This window comes from Gopherus flavomarginatus, chromosome 8, assembly GCF_025201925.1.
Source record: "Gopherus flavomarginatus isolate rGopFla2 chromosome 8, rGopFla2.mat.asm, whole genome shotgun sequence".
Taxonomy (NCBI): domain Eukaryota; kingdom Metazoa; phylum Chordata; order Testudines; family Testudinidae; genus Gopherus; species Gopherus flavomarginatus.
This window is the reverse complement of record NC_066624.1, coordinates 5,586,369-5,604,452: the sequence shown is the minus strand read 5'-3', so window position 1 is coordinate 5,604,452 and position 18,084 is coordinate 5,586,369. Positions and strand designations below refer to the sequence as shown.

Genomic DNA, 18,084 nt, shown 5'->3' with positions numbered 1-18,084 from the left:
CTTGCAAGCGTCTACGCAGTCCTGTGTTCTTAAAGATATGAGTGTCATACACCTTCCCTTAACAGCCCACATGATATCAGTGACGCGTCTCCCATGATCCACCAACCATATCAAAATAGCCTTCTCTGTTGATGGACTCTGTGGCAAGGTGGACTGGGGCCAAAATAGGGATGTACGGGCTGGTTGTCACCCCAGCACAGGTCAGAAACCCGATAGCTCCAAGTCCATCCATACACATTGCCAAGACAGTCCTGCCTAACAGGAGATGATTAATGGCCCTATACTTGCACGGCAACAGCCTTCACTGGATTTTCTAACTCCAAAATGATTTTCCACTAACCGGTAGCAATTGGGCATTGCAAGCTTCCAGAGTGCAATTGCCACTCACGTCTCAGCATGCGCGTGAGCAATATACTAACTGCAGTGGCTTTACACTGATGTAACTTGCATCGACCAAAGTGTATAGTGTAGACATGGCCTCACAATCCATAAAGTTTGCCACTCTCTAAAAAGGAGACATTTTTTACATCCAGAGTTACTGTTTCATGTTGTTCTTACTGGGAAACTCCAAACCTATGTTTTTTACCAGTTCTGCATTTTATTAATTGTAAGTTAAGTGTAGGTTTTGGATCTGAACATGGTTTGATCTGCTGATGCTAATTAACAATTGAATCAGACAGTTAGAAAAATCATTACTGGATCTTTGTATCACATACATCATCAATCAGCAGCATTCCATTATCAAATCAAGACTTAACATCAGGGGCTTGATACTGCAACCGCCACACACACGAGAGGGCCAAATTCTTCCCACATATGCACCATTAAAGCCAAAAGGGTTGCATGAGTAGGACTTTAGCCCTATAACAATCTTCAGAATGCTTATTTTATAATTAAAAAAATAAATACTTGGATAAACATTTATTTGTACAGGCCACAAAATAGGACAGTCTTCAGTTAAGCAGAAAAAAACAGGTTGGGTATCACTGCAAAAACTTAGTTTTCTGCGTACTGTGCAGTTGTAGATCCACAGGTGATATTCTTCTTGCCCGAGGATGTTTTACCTGATAAGCAGATGGAGTTACAGAGCCCGGGTTGTATTGCACCTCAGCTAGGCAAAATGAATAAAGGATCATTTTCAGTAACCATGGTTTGATTCCCTTGTTTACATGTTTAAAAATACAGATTTCTATGTAACGCTCTCATTACAACAAATCTTTCCAAATAAGAGGGAGAACAGAATATCACTATGCTTTAACTTCCTTGGGAGAGAAAGAAAGTAGGCTTGTTTCAAAAATGATGAATGATTTTGCATGCCAAATTTCAGACTCCTTTTTCGGAATGTGAGTGCTTAGCACTTTCTGAAAATCAGACCCTTTTAAGGTGTAACTCTCCTGCTGGGATTCTTTTGGGGTGAAGATGCCCCTAACTGGCATAGAGCTGGCAACACTCACTCCTGTGCAACCCCCAGTATATGTAACATGTTAGGAATGGAAGGGGGCAAACCCAGAGTAGAATTCACTTCTGCAATTTCTTGAGGACTCTTGTCAGATTGCATAAATTAGAATAGCCCCCATCTGTACTTAGCGATAAGTCTGAATAGAGACTCAGGAAGACAGAGCCAGCTCCTTGGTAGCCTTCCAACTTTGCTGTGCCTAGCAGAAGCTGGCTGTAACTGAAACCCTAGCCTGAAGTCTGAGTCTGACATAGACACGGTAGCAAAATTTTTCTGTTTCCACAGCTTGGGCTTTTTACATTCTGATTTTATAAAAATCAGTGCACATTACTTTCCTTTTACCTGCTCTCAAGTCCATATCCAAAGATGTCTCCGGTAAGGAGCCTGAACCATTGGAAGTTGAGCTTGTTGCATAAGACTTCAGAGACTTGGTTGATTTCAAAGAATGTGATGATAGTTTATGCTCTAAATTTCTTGGTTTATATCCAGCAGATGTTCCTGCGCTGCTCCAATCTGAAATTATAGAGCGATGAGTTTGGGAATAAAAGGACATATAAGAGATAATATTTTGGGTGCAGTTAGTTAGGTCACTGTATCATGAGATGCAGCTGATTACTCCATGGCACTTGGAGCGGTTTCCTGAGGTAGCAGCGTTTGGAAATAGGTACTGCGTAACACTCACAACTACACTACACAGGAATCAATCTCTGTACATTGGGGAAATGTTTCCAGTACTATATAACATATATACTAATTCTTCTGAGTGGGTGGAGACATATATTACAGTTTGGTCACTCTGGGCTGGAGTTTTGTTGGCATTTATTGCAGATGGAAATGATCTTGCATTGATAAACCTGATTTTGAAGTGTAAGCAACCCAAAAGGTGTAATTGTCCCATTGCTTTCTTGTGTTCTTCTAGGTATATTTCATTAGAAGCTCCTTCATAGACTGTCTCTTTGGTGAATTATTTGCATAACTATAAAATAAAATTTCCTCTCTGTGTTCTTTTTTAAACACTGTTTATAATATACTGTGATGCATGTAAGAACATTTGCAACACACTTTCCTCTTCTGCCTTTATTCCTTTTGAGGTGTTAGCCTTCCTGTTGTCAATCTGCAAATATGTCTATTGCATCTGTCTATGTTCTGAGTGTTAATATATAATCACACACCCAAGGCTACATTGTGCCTAGCCAAAAAAAAAAAAAAAAAAAGAAAGACACAGTGACATTAATCTTTAGAAAGAGAGATTTCAATAAAATGAGAAATAAAATTTCATAGATTGAAAGATCAGAAGGAACCATTGTGATCATCTAGTCTGACCTCCTGTAGAACACAGGCCATGAACTTTCCCAAAATACTTCCTGGAGCAGATCTTTTAGAAAAAACAGCCAATCTTAATTTAAAAATTGTCAGTGATGAAGAATCCACAATGACATTTGGTAATTACTCTCACTGTTAAAAATCTCTGCTTTATATCAAATCTGAATTTGTCTAATGTCAGCTTCCAGCCACTGGATCGTGTTATACCTTACTCTGCTAAATTGAAAAGCCCATTTTAAAATACTTCTTCCCCATGTTGGTACATACAAACTAATCAAGCCACCCCTTAACCTTCTATTTGTTAAACTAAATAGATTGAACACCTTGAGTCTATCATTATAAGGCACATACCCAGAGTTATCATAATTAATGACAAAGAGTTTGGAAAGATATTAAACCTTGCTTCAGGGCTCATGCCAATCTCCAGCTATTAGAGACCAGGATGAGACTTATGGCAGGGAAAGCACATCTGCCCGCTATGGAGTGCTTGCACCTTCTTCTGAAGCATCTGGTGCTGGTGACAGGATACTGGACTAGATGGATCTTGGTTCTAATCCATGCTGGCAATTCTTATATTAGCTCTTACATGCCTGTGCAAGAGGTGATGGATACAAAGAGCCTCTGCCTCCCCATAAAGGAACTAAGTACAATTTTAGTCTTTCCTAGCTAGCCATTCCAAAGATGATGGGATGGATGGAAAGGAGGTGGGGTCATGACCTCCCACTCTCTATAACCAGCCAGTGGGGATAGCCAGATGTTCATGAGAGAACATGCTTGAAACGGAGTACCCACAGTGCCCCTCTGGATTCGGCCCCTTGGCCCCTCTCCTCCATGAATCAGGAACACTTCAATCTGGTGCAACACGCATGTTTTTTATTCATGCTCAGTTTTCCACCACCAGTTTCCAACTATATACAGGCTTTACAACTGCTTGGCCTACTACACGCCTGGCCAGCAACAGACTAGGAGGTTCCTATTCCATCTGAGCCTGATCTCCTGCTCTTAGGGCTTGGCTACACTTGCAAGTTAGAGCACACTAAAGCTACCCAGTGCGCTCTAACTTACTCCCGGTCCATACTGGCAAGGCTCTGACTCCGGGGCTAGAGCGCTCCTGGTACTCCACCTCAGTGAGAGGAATATCATCTGAGACACCCCGGCATCAGTGTGAACAAGGTGTTGCTTTACTGCACTCTGATTGACCTCCGGAAATGTCCTATAATCCCCTTAAGTCAAGTGGCCACTCTTGTAATTGTTTTGTACTCAGCTGTAGGAATGCAGCTATGCCCTTTCAAAGCTCCGTTTCTGACATCTGGCATGCTTATCTGCTCTGAGACAAAGCAGCCATTACTTTGGAACGTTGCTTGCTGTCAGTGTGAGAGAGAGAGGCAGGCAGGGGGTAGGGGGACCTGAACTTACAAGACAGCATGCTGACACACCCTCAGCACCCCAAAACACACACTCTCTCCCCCCACATACACAGAACACACTCTTTGTCACACTCCACCCCACCCCCATTTGAAAAGCACGTTGCAGCCACTTGAACGCTGGGATAGCTGCCCATAATGCACCACTCCCAACAGCGCTGCAAATGCTGCAAATGTGGCCATGCCAGTGCCTTTGCAGCTGTCAGTGTGGACAGACTGTAGCGCTTTCCCTACTGCGTTCTCCAAAGGCTGGTTTAACTCAAAGTGCTCTACATCTGCAAGTGTAGCCAAGCCCTTAGTCTCCACTCTCTCATACACACACACACACTCCTTTCCTCTCACTTCCTTCCAGCCTTATAGCTCCTGTTAATGAGGCTGGCAGATCTGATCAGTTACCAGGCAAACATAGGGCGATTCACCCAGCCCCAATCCATTCTCCCTGATTGGGGCTGGAATGGCAGGAGCTGATTAAGGGTTTCTCCAGCAGCACCTTGCCAAAATGCTACACACATTTTAGAGGTGGTGCACTTCCCCTGTCATCCCTTGGAGTGGTGGAGAGCTGCACCAGCCCAGCACAGACCTATACCTTAAAAGCACAATCTGATGCACAGTCTATGTGTTCCATACAATATTATTTTATTATATATTATACACACACATTAATATTTATATGGCAGTGCATGGATTTCTCTTTCTTGAGCTGTCAAATCAGAAGATATACTGAAGTAAAACCAGGGGTTCCACACTCTATTAATTTTATACCAAATTTTTTAACAGCTTGTCATGGGGTAGAGTAGGCCCAGAGACCCCCCTGCTGGAGGCCTCCGGGTCTCACAAAGAATCATAGACTTTAAGGTCAGAAGGGATCTTTATGATCATCTAGTCCAACCTCCTGCACAATGCAGGCCACAGAATCTCACCCACTCACTCCTATATCAAACCCCTAACCTATATCTGAGCCATTTAGCAGCCAATTAGAGGGGCTGCAGGAATGGCCAATCAGGGGCCAGGAGGGTCATATAAAAAGGAGCAGTGGAGACAGATTCAGTCAGTTACTGCCTGGAGCTGAAAGAGCGAGTTCCTGGCTGGCTGAAAGAGCCATAGGGACAGCCCCAGACAGCTCAGTCTGGGCAGGGTCCAGGGGAACTAAGAAGGAGCTCCTGGCTGGCTGCTGAGATGGAGCCCAAGGAGGGCTGCAAGAAAACACTGCCCCCAGGGAGGAAGCCCTGGGGGTATAGCCCCATAGTAGGGCCAAAAGAGGGTAAACCCCTGGAAGAGGTTTGTTCTGTTCCACTTACAGACAGTGCGTGTGACTTCTCTGGAAGGCTGAAACACTGAAGACCTGCCAAAGAAGCCATCAACCAAGGGGAGAGTTTGTGAGAGGTGGGTACCACCACCCCATTATCACAAACTGAGCAACTGCAAGCACATGCACTTGACTGGGGGGGGGGGGGGCACTTGTGAGAGGTGGGTGCTGACTCCATTAAACAGCCTTTAAAATTATGCTGAAGATTTTTGCATGCTCAGAATTTCAGATTTGTATAAGCAAACTGCATTGGCTGTAATTATTGGAATTCTGTATAAAAATACCATTTGTACATGCAATAAACCATTGCAGCTGCAGTTTTAGAGGTGAGGCTGAAACTTTTTTGAAAATCTGTCCTGTATCTATATGCTGTCACCCCCTCACCACATTAACTATTGACTCTATTAATCAAGGTCCAGTCTATGAAGAATTCATGGAGGAACATTAAGACCTAACACTTTTCCACAGTAGTGGGGGAATTGTGGGAAATGTGTACATTGGGACGCCCCACCTTTCTGTATAGAATGGATGTGACATCAGTGGCAGGCCTTGTAAGGGGTGTATTTGTAAAGCATTTTGAAAACCTGGGGTGGCAAGTGCCACAGAAGTTCAGTATATAAAGACAGCAACACTAAGCACTTCCATATTCAAGTCAATTCAGATATTTTAGGAAAAATTATTAGATAAAAATATACTGCAATTGATTCTTCACTGTAGCTTACTCAATCTTAAATGCCAGAATAGGAGCAGTACTTTTGTGGCACACAAACATTTCCATTTTAATTCTTATGCCATTAATAGCTTTAAAATGAGTCAAGCAAAACAATAAACCTCAGTGTCTTACCAGAATAATTATTGAGCCGAAACCTCCCCCAGCAAAATTGCACTCGGCACTGCTTCCTCACCGTCTCTTTCATCAGGCAATGATATACAAAGATAAAAAGCCCTAAAGGAAGAAGGAAGACAAAATCAGTATTTTTCATATTGAATCCCCAGCCTCCTACCTCGTTTCTGAAGCTTTCATGCTCTCTTCAATCACAGACATATCATATACAGCACAGAGTTTGGCTAGTGGGCCTTGCCCACATGTTCAAGGTCTAACTGATCTCTATATTTAGGGTTGGGAAGGAATTTTCCCCCAAGTTAGACTGGCAGAGACCCTCTGCAGCATGGGGCACTTACATGTTTGAACTAGAGTAAATAGTGGATTCTCTGTAACTTGAAGTCTTTAAATCAAGATTTGAGGACTTAGTAACTCAGCCAGAGGATATGGGCTTACTGCAGAAATGGATGTGTGAGGTTCTGTGGCCTACGATGTGCAGGAAATCAGACTAGATGAACATGATGGTCCTTTCTGGCCTTAAAGTCTATGAGTCTTTGAGAGAGGCAGATCCACAGCCTATATTATATTAGCACAGAACTTAGGGCTATTCTCTTCCTTAATGCCCCTGAGTTAATAGATGGCTGAAAGAGCCCTCTACAGGTTTGATATTAGGGCAGACATTCTTGGCAATCTGCTAGTCACTGCAAAATCCAAGCATGCATTTCTATGCCCAGATTAAATGGATTGTGTCTGTGTCCCTGAAAAGGGCATAGATTGGGACCTGTATTTCAAAGGCATTACCACAAGTCCTTACACACTATTATTGAATTGTGGCAGTGATATATAAAGTTCAGGATATCATCTCACTTATTCAAAGGGATTTTTATTATTAAACTCTCCAAACTTCCAAATGATGCAAACAAAACTACTTAACCACCCCAATTTGGGTTGGTAAAATGACAATCTGAATGTATTTATATATCACACCCACAAACTGATAAAAATACACCATACTGCTATCAGCATCTCCTACAGAAGTTACCTTGCAGTGTGTTACAAATGGTGAAGGCATACAAGAAAAAAATCCTTGCTGATCCCCAGGCAAAAAAGGCAAAACCCCAGGTTAAGCCGAGTAAGAATGACAGGATGACCGTGCTGCGCAGATCATGAAGAAAGCCCTGCTTCCAGTTCTTGGATTTAATTTGCTGCTTTGATTTCATGATATGAATTTGAAGAAGAACACTGATGAACATCACTATGTTAATCAGAAATATTAAGCAGAAATAGGCGACAACGGCGATGTAAAAGACAATATCATCTTGAATCCAGCAACTACAGGAAAAGGGAAGAACATAGAAAGTTGACAATAACTAATTAGGGAGCTGTTCTGTTATCAATACAGCACATGGATGGGCATGGGTTAGAATTTCCTCAGATGATGTGTCAGTAGCAGATTCCTGCTGAGTGGTAGTAATAGTGCCCCTGATACATAATTCGCTCTCTGTTCTGCTCATGAGTTGCCATAGCTATGTGCTGCCCCCATCTGGTCAGATTGTAAATACACAGTCTGTTATTACTGGATGGTACCATCCTAGATAGAGCAAGTGGGAGTATTCCTGATGTAAACACTATTTCAGAAGAAAGGCTAGAGAGTAGCTTATTCTCACTGGAAAAGTAGAAAGGTTGATGTGATCTAACTGAATAATTCAAAATTACGAGAGGTTTGATCATGACAAAGGAGATACAGGAATGAGAAAAGTTCAAAAACCTGGGGAATTAACATAAGCGTGTGGAACATTGGACCAAAATATTTTTATAGAGACTCCACTAAACACATGGAATAGGTTTGATGTCGTGATTTACTCCAATCAGCCTTCCAAAAGGACAAGTGGGGACAAAAAACCTAATTGGCGTCAAGACTGATCTTGACAAATTTATGGAGGGGATGGTATGATGAGACTGGCTACATGCCATTGCAGGCAATCTGCAACTGCCAGTAGCAAAAATCCCCAATGGCAGGTAATGGGACACTAGATGGGGAGAACTCTGAGTTACTACGGAGAATTCTTTCCCAACTGTCTGGCTGTTGGGTCGTGCTGACCTACTCAAATCCAACTGATCACTATATTTTGAGTCGGGAAGGAATTTTTCTCTGGGTCAGGTTGGCAGAGATCATGGGATTGTTTTGCCTTCATCTGCAGCATAGGGCAAGGGTCATTTCCAGGTTTCAACGAGTGTAAATGGTGGATTCTCTGTAACTTGAAATCTTTAAATCATGATTTGAGGACTTCGGTAATTCAGCCAGAAGTTATGGGTCCTCTATTACAGGAGTGGGTGGGTGAGGTTCTGTGACCTCAGCCTGCAATGCACAGAAGGTCAGACTACATGATCACAATGGTCTTTTCTGGCCTTAAGAGTCTATAAGATTATGTTAATTTGTTCCAGAAGCAAAGAGATTCTCCACAAAGAAAGAGGAATTGACACTCAAAGTGGCAAAGTAAAGAGAACTAGCATGAACTGGAAGAAATAAAAGGAGACAAGATGTTAGGCCAATTCCTTCAAATATACTTACAAAAAAGTGAATGAGTTCTGGTTTTTAGAAAATGATCCATAAAAGTCCGTATTTATAATGAGGAGAGTAGCAACTACAACAGCTGGTATTCCTAATAGCACGGGAGATAAGAGAGAGATTTTAAGCCAAAAAAAAAGAAAATCTGGAAGAGGGAGACATCCAATCTCCTAATCTCTTCTGGGTGTGACAGTCCATGATTAATAATTACAGCAGTGATACAGATGTGTAGGTCAAGGTCTCTTCTCTATAACACACCTGAAGGCTCTGCTGAAATCATGGATTGTCCCTTTATTTATTTATGTAAACTGCAGATGAGTAGGCATAAAGTATCTTTGTTTGCAAAATGTTTGAGTTCTCAAACATCTCCAGAAGGGATCCACTCTGCTAAAATAATACCTCAAACCCAACCCCTACTAATTATTACAAACATCTTAGACTTGCAAAAGACAAATTGGTAGTAGCACCCTGTGTAACAGTCTAATGAGGCTGACATTTTTCAAACAGTCCTTGTTCACAAATCTTCAGTGCCACTGCTTTCCTGTTTACCATGTTCCTTTCAGTTTCTGTTTTTGTTGTTCGCCGAAAGGATTGTTACAGCCATCACCACTGCTAAGAGCTGTGCCTAAACAAGAGTTCTTGTAAGGCTAAGAATCGGCGTAGTTGTGTGCAAAATCTAATGACAGAGGTGGTAATGTACATGTGGTATTTAAAAGTAGTCACTGAGTTTAGCAACTATCCAGGCAGCTCAACAGAACTACAATCATTTCTTCAAATTCTGCCCTTTTTTAATGCAGACCTGCTTGTTAACCCCTTTCTACCAGTCTTCCCTACTATTGGCTACATGATACCTTTGGTGCCCTGTTGTTTGGAGGGAGAGTGGATCACGTCATGCTGCTGCTGGAGACTCCAAAAAATATTCTGAGTGAGACCCAGCATTCACTCACAGGGCTCCCCGGAAGTGCATGTTGGAGTGGCAGCTATAGGACACTGTCCTTGGAGATGGAGAGAGTGATCCCCTCTACCTGGCCACAGGATGGAGACGGTCCATGGTTCTGCCCCCATGCTGCCTTCATTCAGGCAGCTGGCATGCCCAGGATCACTAGGACCCCTCATTGTGAGTATCCTCTCATGCGCCTGCACAGGGTTGGGAAAGAAGCTCATTAAGTCCCCTCTCTCTTTGCATATCCATGGAGGGGGCCAATAACAGTCTTGCTCCAGCAAAGCAGGCACAGTACAGATCCACATGCCCGTATTCCTGTGCAGAAGAGAAGCGACAAGGACTATCTGCTACACTCCCATGTCCAGTAGTAGCTGTCAGCAGGACCTGTCTGGGCTAAGGAATCTTTCCTATATGGGTGCAGTGTATTTTCACGTGAGGAAAGCCTACATTAGAGCAGTATACCAAGCACAGATATCAAGAGAGACTAGCTACGTACTTACCCCACCCAGCAATGCAGCATTTCAGTATATAGTTTGGAATGTATATACGGAAGACTTTGATGAGAGCAAAGTACATGTGAAGAGATTCCAGGCCCATCCATGTGAAGGCTGCAAGCAGAAAATAATGGAGGAACACAGCCACTGTGATACACAGGCCATGGTTGTTAAATGATGACAGCCAGGAATTGACCAGGAATATCAGGTTTAGCATCAGCAGTGCAGTGCAGAGATTTAGCAGGATTTTTGAAGGATAATCTCTCCAAAGCTTGCTAAAATAAAAGTGAAAAGAAATGAATTTTTTTTAATATTGTCATTGTGCAGTTGCATTTGCTGCCAATTAATGAAATGTTATCACATTTTGTTCTCTAGCAGGAGGTAATAAAATGTGTATTCAATAGCCTTAGTGACTTATAACTAAGCTTCATAAAAACTTGTTTTTAATTAAAAACACTCCCCTAGTATCTAACATCAGGGCATACTCTACACACTCATTTCTTTCAATAACAGATAGAATTCAATTCCCTGCTGTTTCCATGGTGCAAAGGCTGGCAGTATACAGGGCCGGCACTTCCATTTAGGCGATCTAGGCAATCGCCCAAGGCACCAGGAATGGGGGGGCGGCATTTTGCCACCTTCGGCAGCAATTCGGTGGCGGGGGGTCCTGCCGCGCTCTGGGTCTTTGGCGGCAATTCTGCGGCAGGTCCTTCACTCACTCCGGGACCCGCCGTTGAAGTGTCCCGAAGACCGGGAGCGCGGAAGGACCCCCCCACGCCGCAGAATTGCCGCCAACTGGGAGCACAGAAGGACCCCTGCCTAGGGCGCCAAAAACCCTGGCACCGCTCCTGGGAGTATATATTATCCATGTTCCAGGGAGAATTCTAGCATTGGCATGACTGTAGTGAATGGAAAATAACTTCATTGTCTTACCGCCATAGCCCATGTTTTACTCAATACAATATTATTATTTGTATTACGATAGCACCTAAAGACCCCTCCTGAGATGAGAGCCACATTGCGCTGGTACTACAGAAACACACAGTAAAAGACACGCCTTGCCTCAAAGAATTTATAACCTAAACACAAGACAGACAAAGGATAGGAGAAGGACTGTATACAGGGCCGGCTCTGGCTTTTTTGCCGCCCCAAGCAAAAAAAAAAAAAAAAGGAGGGGTGGCGCAGCCGGAGTGGCAAGGCTGGAGAGAAAAAAAAAAAACACGTGCTGCCAGAGCAGCAAAGGGAGGGGGGAAACAAACACGGCACGGCTGGAGCGGCAAAGCGGGGGGGGGGACCCAAAAAACAGCACAGCTGGAGTGGCAAAGCGGGGGCGGGGATGGCGCAGCCAGCAAAGCAGGGGAAAAAACAAAACAAAAAAACCCTACAGGGCGGCTGGAGCCAGGGTGCAGGAGGACTCCTTGTGCTGCAGAGTGCGTGTCCGGTCTAATGGGGTGGAGCAGGAGGGAGCGGGGAGAGAGAGAAGGGAGGCAGCCAGGGCTTCAGCAGGGCGCTCACCCCGCGGCCCTGACCACCGCGCCGCCTGCTGGGAGGGCTCTGCGCCTCTCCAGTTGGCTGGGAGGGAAGGACGCGGGCTGCCCTGCCGAGTTTGCTGCAGGGCACTCCTCTCCTCCGCCCTACAGGGCAGCCGGATCGGGAAACCAAAATAAAAACGCTTGCTGTGCTGCCCTAGGTTTGGGCTGAATGCCACCCCATAGAATCTGCTACCCCAAGCAGGAGCTTGCTCAGCTGGTGCCTGGAGCCGGCCCTGACTGTATAAATATCTCTGTTGTACAGATAGGGGAACTAAGCCACAGAGAGATTTAGTGACTTGCCCTGAACTCCCTATTGCGTCCAGGTCTCCTGAGTTCTATTCCAGTGTCTTCAACACAACACTATCCTTCCTCTTTGCAAATTTAAAGAGATTTACTTTTTAATCTTTCTATGAGGAAAGAAAATGAACTTGTTTGGGTGGTTATGAGGAGTTACCACCTCTTACCATCCATCAAATAGTAAGTATATCCTGCATTGCCACTTTATTTCTTAGAACTGTGAGCAGGTAAGAAATACAAGACCAGATTTTCAGGTGTGTATGTACATTAAAGGGCACACAAAAATGCGTGCTCCATTATTGTGAATATGCACACCAAAAGAATATTTGCAAATGCTAAGCAAAGGATAGTTGTTTAGATGCTTAAATGGGTACCTCTGTGCACAAAAACACCTAGTTTGCAAGTAGTTGTAGTAACTGCAACTGCATGTGCACTTTTCTGGTAATTTGGCCCATAGTGTCTACTCCAGAAGTGTTGGCTCACCTTTTGTTTGAGAGGTTTACATATATACAAACAAATGTACATTGAGGAGCATAAAATAGCAAAAACACAGTGAAGAGAAAAATCCACACATGGAAAGGAACTTCTTGAAACTGAAAGGATTGCAGACAAACAGACTTTTAAATTAGAAAGACAAAAAAATAATGAAAAAGCGAGAAGAAATGGAGGTCTAAAATCTACAGTGCTACTATACAATTATGAGCTTTTTTTCCAGTCTAAATTCTTGTGGTTTTCTACATGTGGAAAGAGCCTGGAATAACAATTGCTGAAGATCTATTCTACACTAGCTCTCTAGTTCTTGGGGAATAGCTATTATGCTTTAAATTTACACACTAGCTATTCACAGCAACTTCCCTGTGAGTCCCCATGTAGACAAACACTTCTTTCCAAAAGAGCCTCCTATAGTTCTCCATAACGTTGCTTCATCATCATTCAGTTGGTATATTAGTTCATCAAAATACACAAAACATGTAATGAGTATTTCTATATGAGTATATCTTTTCAGCACTCTAAGGATATGTCTACACTACCCACCAGATGGGCGGGCAATGATCTATCCAGCAGGGATCAATTTGTCGTGTCTAGTCAAGACACAATAAATCGACCCCCGAGCACTCTCCTGCCGATTCCTGTACTCCAGTGCCGCGAGAGGTGCAGGCAGAGTCGACGGGGGAGCGGCAACAGGCGACTCACTGCAGTGAAGACACCACGGTAAGTCGATCTAAGTACGTCGACTTCAGCTACGTTATTCACATAGCTGAAGTTGCGTAACTTAGATAGATTCTCCCTCCTCCCAGTGTAGACCAGGGCTAAGACACAGCAATGGCAGAGAGATCCCCCTTCCTGGAAGACCCAATACACATTTACACTAAGAGCCCTTTGTTTCCTTTTGAGAATAAGGCCTCATAGTAAATCTGTCAGGCACCTCATGGAGGATAGCCATTGATGAACCTATTAGCCAAGATGGCCAGGGATGCAACCCCATGCTCTGGATTTCCTTAGGCCTCTGACTGCCAGATGCTGGGACTGGATGACAGAGGATGGATCACTGATGATTGCCTTGTTTTGTTCATTCCTTTTGAAGCATCTGGCACTGGCCACTGTCAGAAGAGCGGATACAGTGCTAGATGGACCATTGTCTGACCCAGTATAGCCATTCTTACGTTCTCATAATCTGTGCTTACCGTTTTTTTGGGATAACATAAGGCCCTACATTATTAGAGACTTTTCCCATACATCTAGAAATCTGTACTGATCAAGGAAAATTATTTATTTTATTCAGCTTTGTCAGTGCCTGTCCCAGGCTGTAGGTGCTTACTGGCCTGTAATTTTCAAAAAGAAGTGGATTCCTATCTTACTTTGGAGTAAATGTGAGCTTCTACTCTGAGAAGTGTCTCTAAAAATATCATTGAAGGATTCCATGACTATCGTATCTCAATGATTTCCAAATACTGGATATGTTTAGTTTAAAAATAATGAGGAGGCTTTTCTAGCTGCAAGCCCTGCAAACTCTTCTGGGTTCTGGAAAATGCGATATTTTTTCCATGTCATGCACCATAACCAGCAGGCTAAATTAGATCCTTGGTTAATCTATGCAACTCTGGTGTCTTCAGATTATGCCATGTGTAAAATCTGAGCAACTCACTGGAATTTAGCAAACAATTCTGTGGATGTTTCACAAAGTGCAGAACAACCCACTTACTCTCTTTTACCTGTGTTGCAATTATAGTGCAAACAAGGGTTACAAATAGGAAAAAATTATGTTTGTTATTCAAGTAAGAAGATATGACTGCAAATAACAGCTGCCATTTTTACCTGTCACTTTCAAGAGGAGATCTACATTTCAAGGCCATGTTTAATAGGCACCATCTTTTATTTTCTGCCTCCTTTAACACTGCATATAGAGATTGGGACCAAACCATTGAACTTACAAGATATTCTAGCCTCTTGCCATGATACCATATCGAGATGCAAGAGCAATGACAGCATATTAGGAACATAAGAATTGCCAGACTGGTTCAAACCAGTGGTTCAATACAGCCCATACCATATCTCCAAGAGTGGCCAGTACCAGATGTTCCAGAGCAAGGTGAAAGAAACACTGCAGTAGGCAGTTTTGGAATAACATGTTCAGAGGGGAAATTGCTTCCTAATATCCATTAGTTGGAAGTTGTCTTATGTCCTGACGCATGAACTTTTATATCACTACTATTCCATTGTATTATATTCAAATCATCCTTTCATCATCTTCTTGTGTCTGATTGATCTAGCATAAGTGTTACTGAAAACTCCTGTAGTGACTGTGGGGGGAAAAAGCAATAAAAGAAAGGATTCAACTTGCTCAAGAGTTAGGTGCATCACCAGCACTACCCCCAAGCAAAGGGCAGAGGCTCCAGATCCTGCATAGGTTATCAGAGTTAATATGCGACGATTCACACCATCTATCTCTCTCCGGGCTAAGTCCTAGGTCAAAAGATAAAGAATTCTGGTCATTACTCATAACTGGACTGTGTCATGCAGAAAAAATCCAATGCTTCCTACATTTTCACAGTGGGGAAAGGGAGCAGTTTCTATTCATTTTTTTTCTAAATGTTTTTATTAATTTTACAAACCACTCATTTTAGAACGTAAGGAAATACTAAGGACAGGAAAATATCCAGTATTTAATTGCCAAGAAGTTGCAAAAACATCATTTTCATTGCACCTCAGACTTCGATGCAGCTTTTAAAGCAATACAGCAAAAATATTTAATAGACACGCATTTGTAGAAGAAACTCTCATTGGTTAAAAGGGGGGTTGCTGAAAGTAGGGGATGGGACACATAACAGATGCTTCGACATCTGGGAGGATTCACCCATCAAAAGTACTTTCAAGAGCCAGGCTGTGAAAAACACTCAGTAAAATGGGCCTCACTCCCCTATATTAATTCCCAGTTATGTTCATGACATGAATCTTGTTGCCTGCCATAACCTGCTGCTGTATGCTTTATATGTGACTTTTGAACCAAGCAAGAGTAATTTGTTTTCTTTTGTACTGAGAATTGTAGACATCATGCGGTCAAAACAGTTCCTACAGTGTCTGTAACTGGAATAGCAATGGAGAACAGTGAGTTTACGATTTGATTCAGTTTGGTGGGAAGCAGCGCGGGCCAAGGGATGTGCTGGCCGCCGCTTTCCACAGCCCCCATTGGCCTGGAGCAGCGAACTGCGGCCAGTGGGAGCTGCGATTGCCTGCCACGTCCACAGGTTCAGCCAAACAAACCGGCCCTGCTTACCCTGGCAGGCCATGTGCCAAAGGCTGCCGATCCCTGATTTAGAAATACGACAGGCTGCATGAAATCTACAACATTCAAATTTCCTTCTTGTAAAAGTAACATTTTTACTACCAGAGAGGGCTCTTGCATCTATATTTGAGGAGAGAAATGATGACCTCTAGGGGCCAGTTAGTTTAATCACAGGTGTGTATTTGTGTTTACATTGCACAGACCGAAGGGAAATGGACCAAGTGTTTTCCCCCATGCAGGTTCTCTATGTCAGGGTGAGGAAATTCTGCTAGTATCTGCTGCCTAATTTATTCAGAATTCCCCAATCGCTTTGCTTTTTGTTGCAACCATTTTCAGTGTTTCATTTGTACACGGTCTGCTTTGATATTAAGGTTTTTGGGGCAGGAACTTTGTTAAAGTACTTAACACACTTTTGGTGGTATGTAAATAATAGATGATAATGCTGATACATTTTTAGATTAAGAGAGTTTAATTAGTGCCACTCTCAGGGAAACTGAACACCATTAGTTGCTGTTGGCAGCTATCTAACATTACCATACAACCGAATACAACAGCTAATGCAGTAATATTCATTAGGGAAAATTGTAAAGATGCAATGATAACTGCTGTAAAATGAATTTGTACTGAGTGTGCAATTGGACTTCAGTTTCTTTTTTAATTTAAAAATTACTTTTATTTGCTTTCTTTGTTAGTATTACTTCCAGCAAAATAAAGTTTGCTCTCTAAAAGCTAATTTGAAACTAAGATGTCTTTCACAAGTCCAGTGATGACTTGTCTAGTGCCGTCAGTGTCTTCCGGAGATGTTTCATGGAGTACTTACCAGCAACACTCCAAAATGGGTGAGATGGTTACAATAACAGATTGTGTAATACATATCTCTGTGTTTCACTTCACACCCTGATGTATTCCAACCACCCAGTCCATCTGTACAATACAGAAAGGGATTTTTAACCAGTTAGTCATATCCAATAATTTATAGCTTTGAAAAATGCAGGAGGTGTGATTATGAGCTCAAGTTAGTACAGAGCGCAGGGTCAGCTAACAGCACACACGGATGAGATTTCACAGAACATGTTTTGAATTGCTGTTGGAGATTAGAATCTCTAAACTTGTACGGCTGAAACTTGGGAATGAAGAAATATTTCTAGTACTAGATATTTCTAGTACTAGATAGTGAGAGAGAGAGAGTTTGGCTAGATTACATCTAAGGAGGTGGGGACAGGGTAAGTATTTGAAAGGTGGGGAGGAACAGTTTAGGTCAGAGGAGTCAAACATTCTCCTTGGAGACCAGATCTCTCCCGGTGTTACTTATTTATAACCTACATACGTGGCTGGTATCATATATTCAGAATCTAAACTCTCAGTTAAAAGAAGAAGAAATTGCTAGCATTGATGGTTGCATAGAAAACCTCCCAAATGCGAGCTGACTGTAAATTAGTACTCTGTTGTCTTCCTGAATCTGCAGAAAGTGTGGGCCACATTCCATGCTCAGCTACACTAGAATGACACCATTAACTTAATGGAGTAACTCTAAGAAGAATGTTGATCTTTCATTGCAAAACCATGATATGTAAAGCTTGAATCATGTATGTTAGGGGGAAAGAAGTGATCTCCCCGGAACCCCAATCTCTTCTTTATTTTCCCCCCTTCAAAGGCCCTATTTTGGACCAGCCTACCCTTCCAGATAGAGCTGAATGGCTGAAGGGGCTCACTGGAGACTGACATGAAGCAACCTCTCCCCCTTCTGAAGCATTTTGGAGCTCTTTTAGTATTGTTTGCAGTACAAGGTTATGTCTACACTAGCACTTTTGTTGGTACAACTTTTGTTGGTCAGGGGTGTGAAAAAACCTCCCCCTTGACTGACAAAAGGGCCGGTGTGGACAATGCTGTGTCGGCAGGAGAGCACCTATAGCCACTTGTTCGGAGGAGAGCACTCTCCTGCCAGCATAGCCAGCTACATAACAGACCTTACGGCGGCACAGGTCCATAGTGTTGACATAGCTAGCGTGACCAGATAGCAGCTGTGAAAAAAACAGGATGGGGGTGGGGGGTAATACGCGCCTTTATAAGAAAAGTCCCAAAAAAGGGACTGTCCCTTTAAAAACGTGACATCTGGTCACCGTAGACATAGCC

General features: G+C 42.9%; 1 protein-coding gene across 1 annotated transcript in view; it reads right to left on the bottom strand.

The window, feature by feature from the left end:
- Positions 1 to 852: 852 nt before the first annotated feature.
- ADGRG4 (adhesion G protein-coupled receptor G4) overlaps positions 853 to 18,084 on the bottom strand; it is a 31,261-nt gene continuing 14,029 nt past the window's right edge. Inside the window, exons 9-16 of the mRNA XM_050965214.1 lie at positions 16,772 to 16,875; positions 15,006 to 15,131; positions 10,345 to 10,609; positions 8,905 to 8,995; positions 7,375 to 7,664; positions 6,354 to 6,455; positions 1,799 to 1,969; positions 853 to 1,111 (exon numbers count right to left, since the gene is read on the bottom strand). Coding sequence (XP_050821171.1) covers positions 984 to 1,111; positions 1,799 to 1,969; positions 6,354 to 6,455; positions 7,375 to 7,664; positions 8,905 to 8,995; positions 10,345 to 10,609; positions 15,006 to 15,131; positions 16,772 to 16,875 — 1,277 coding nt within the window. The 3' untranslated portion in view covers positions 853 to 983. The remainder of the gene's footprint in view (positions 1,112 to 1,798; positions 1,970 to 6,353; positions 6,456 to 7,374; positions 7,665 to 8,904; positions 8,996 to 10,344; positions 10,610 to 15,005; positions 15,132 to 16,771; positions 16,876 to 18,084) is intronic.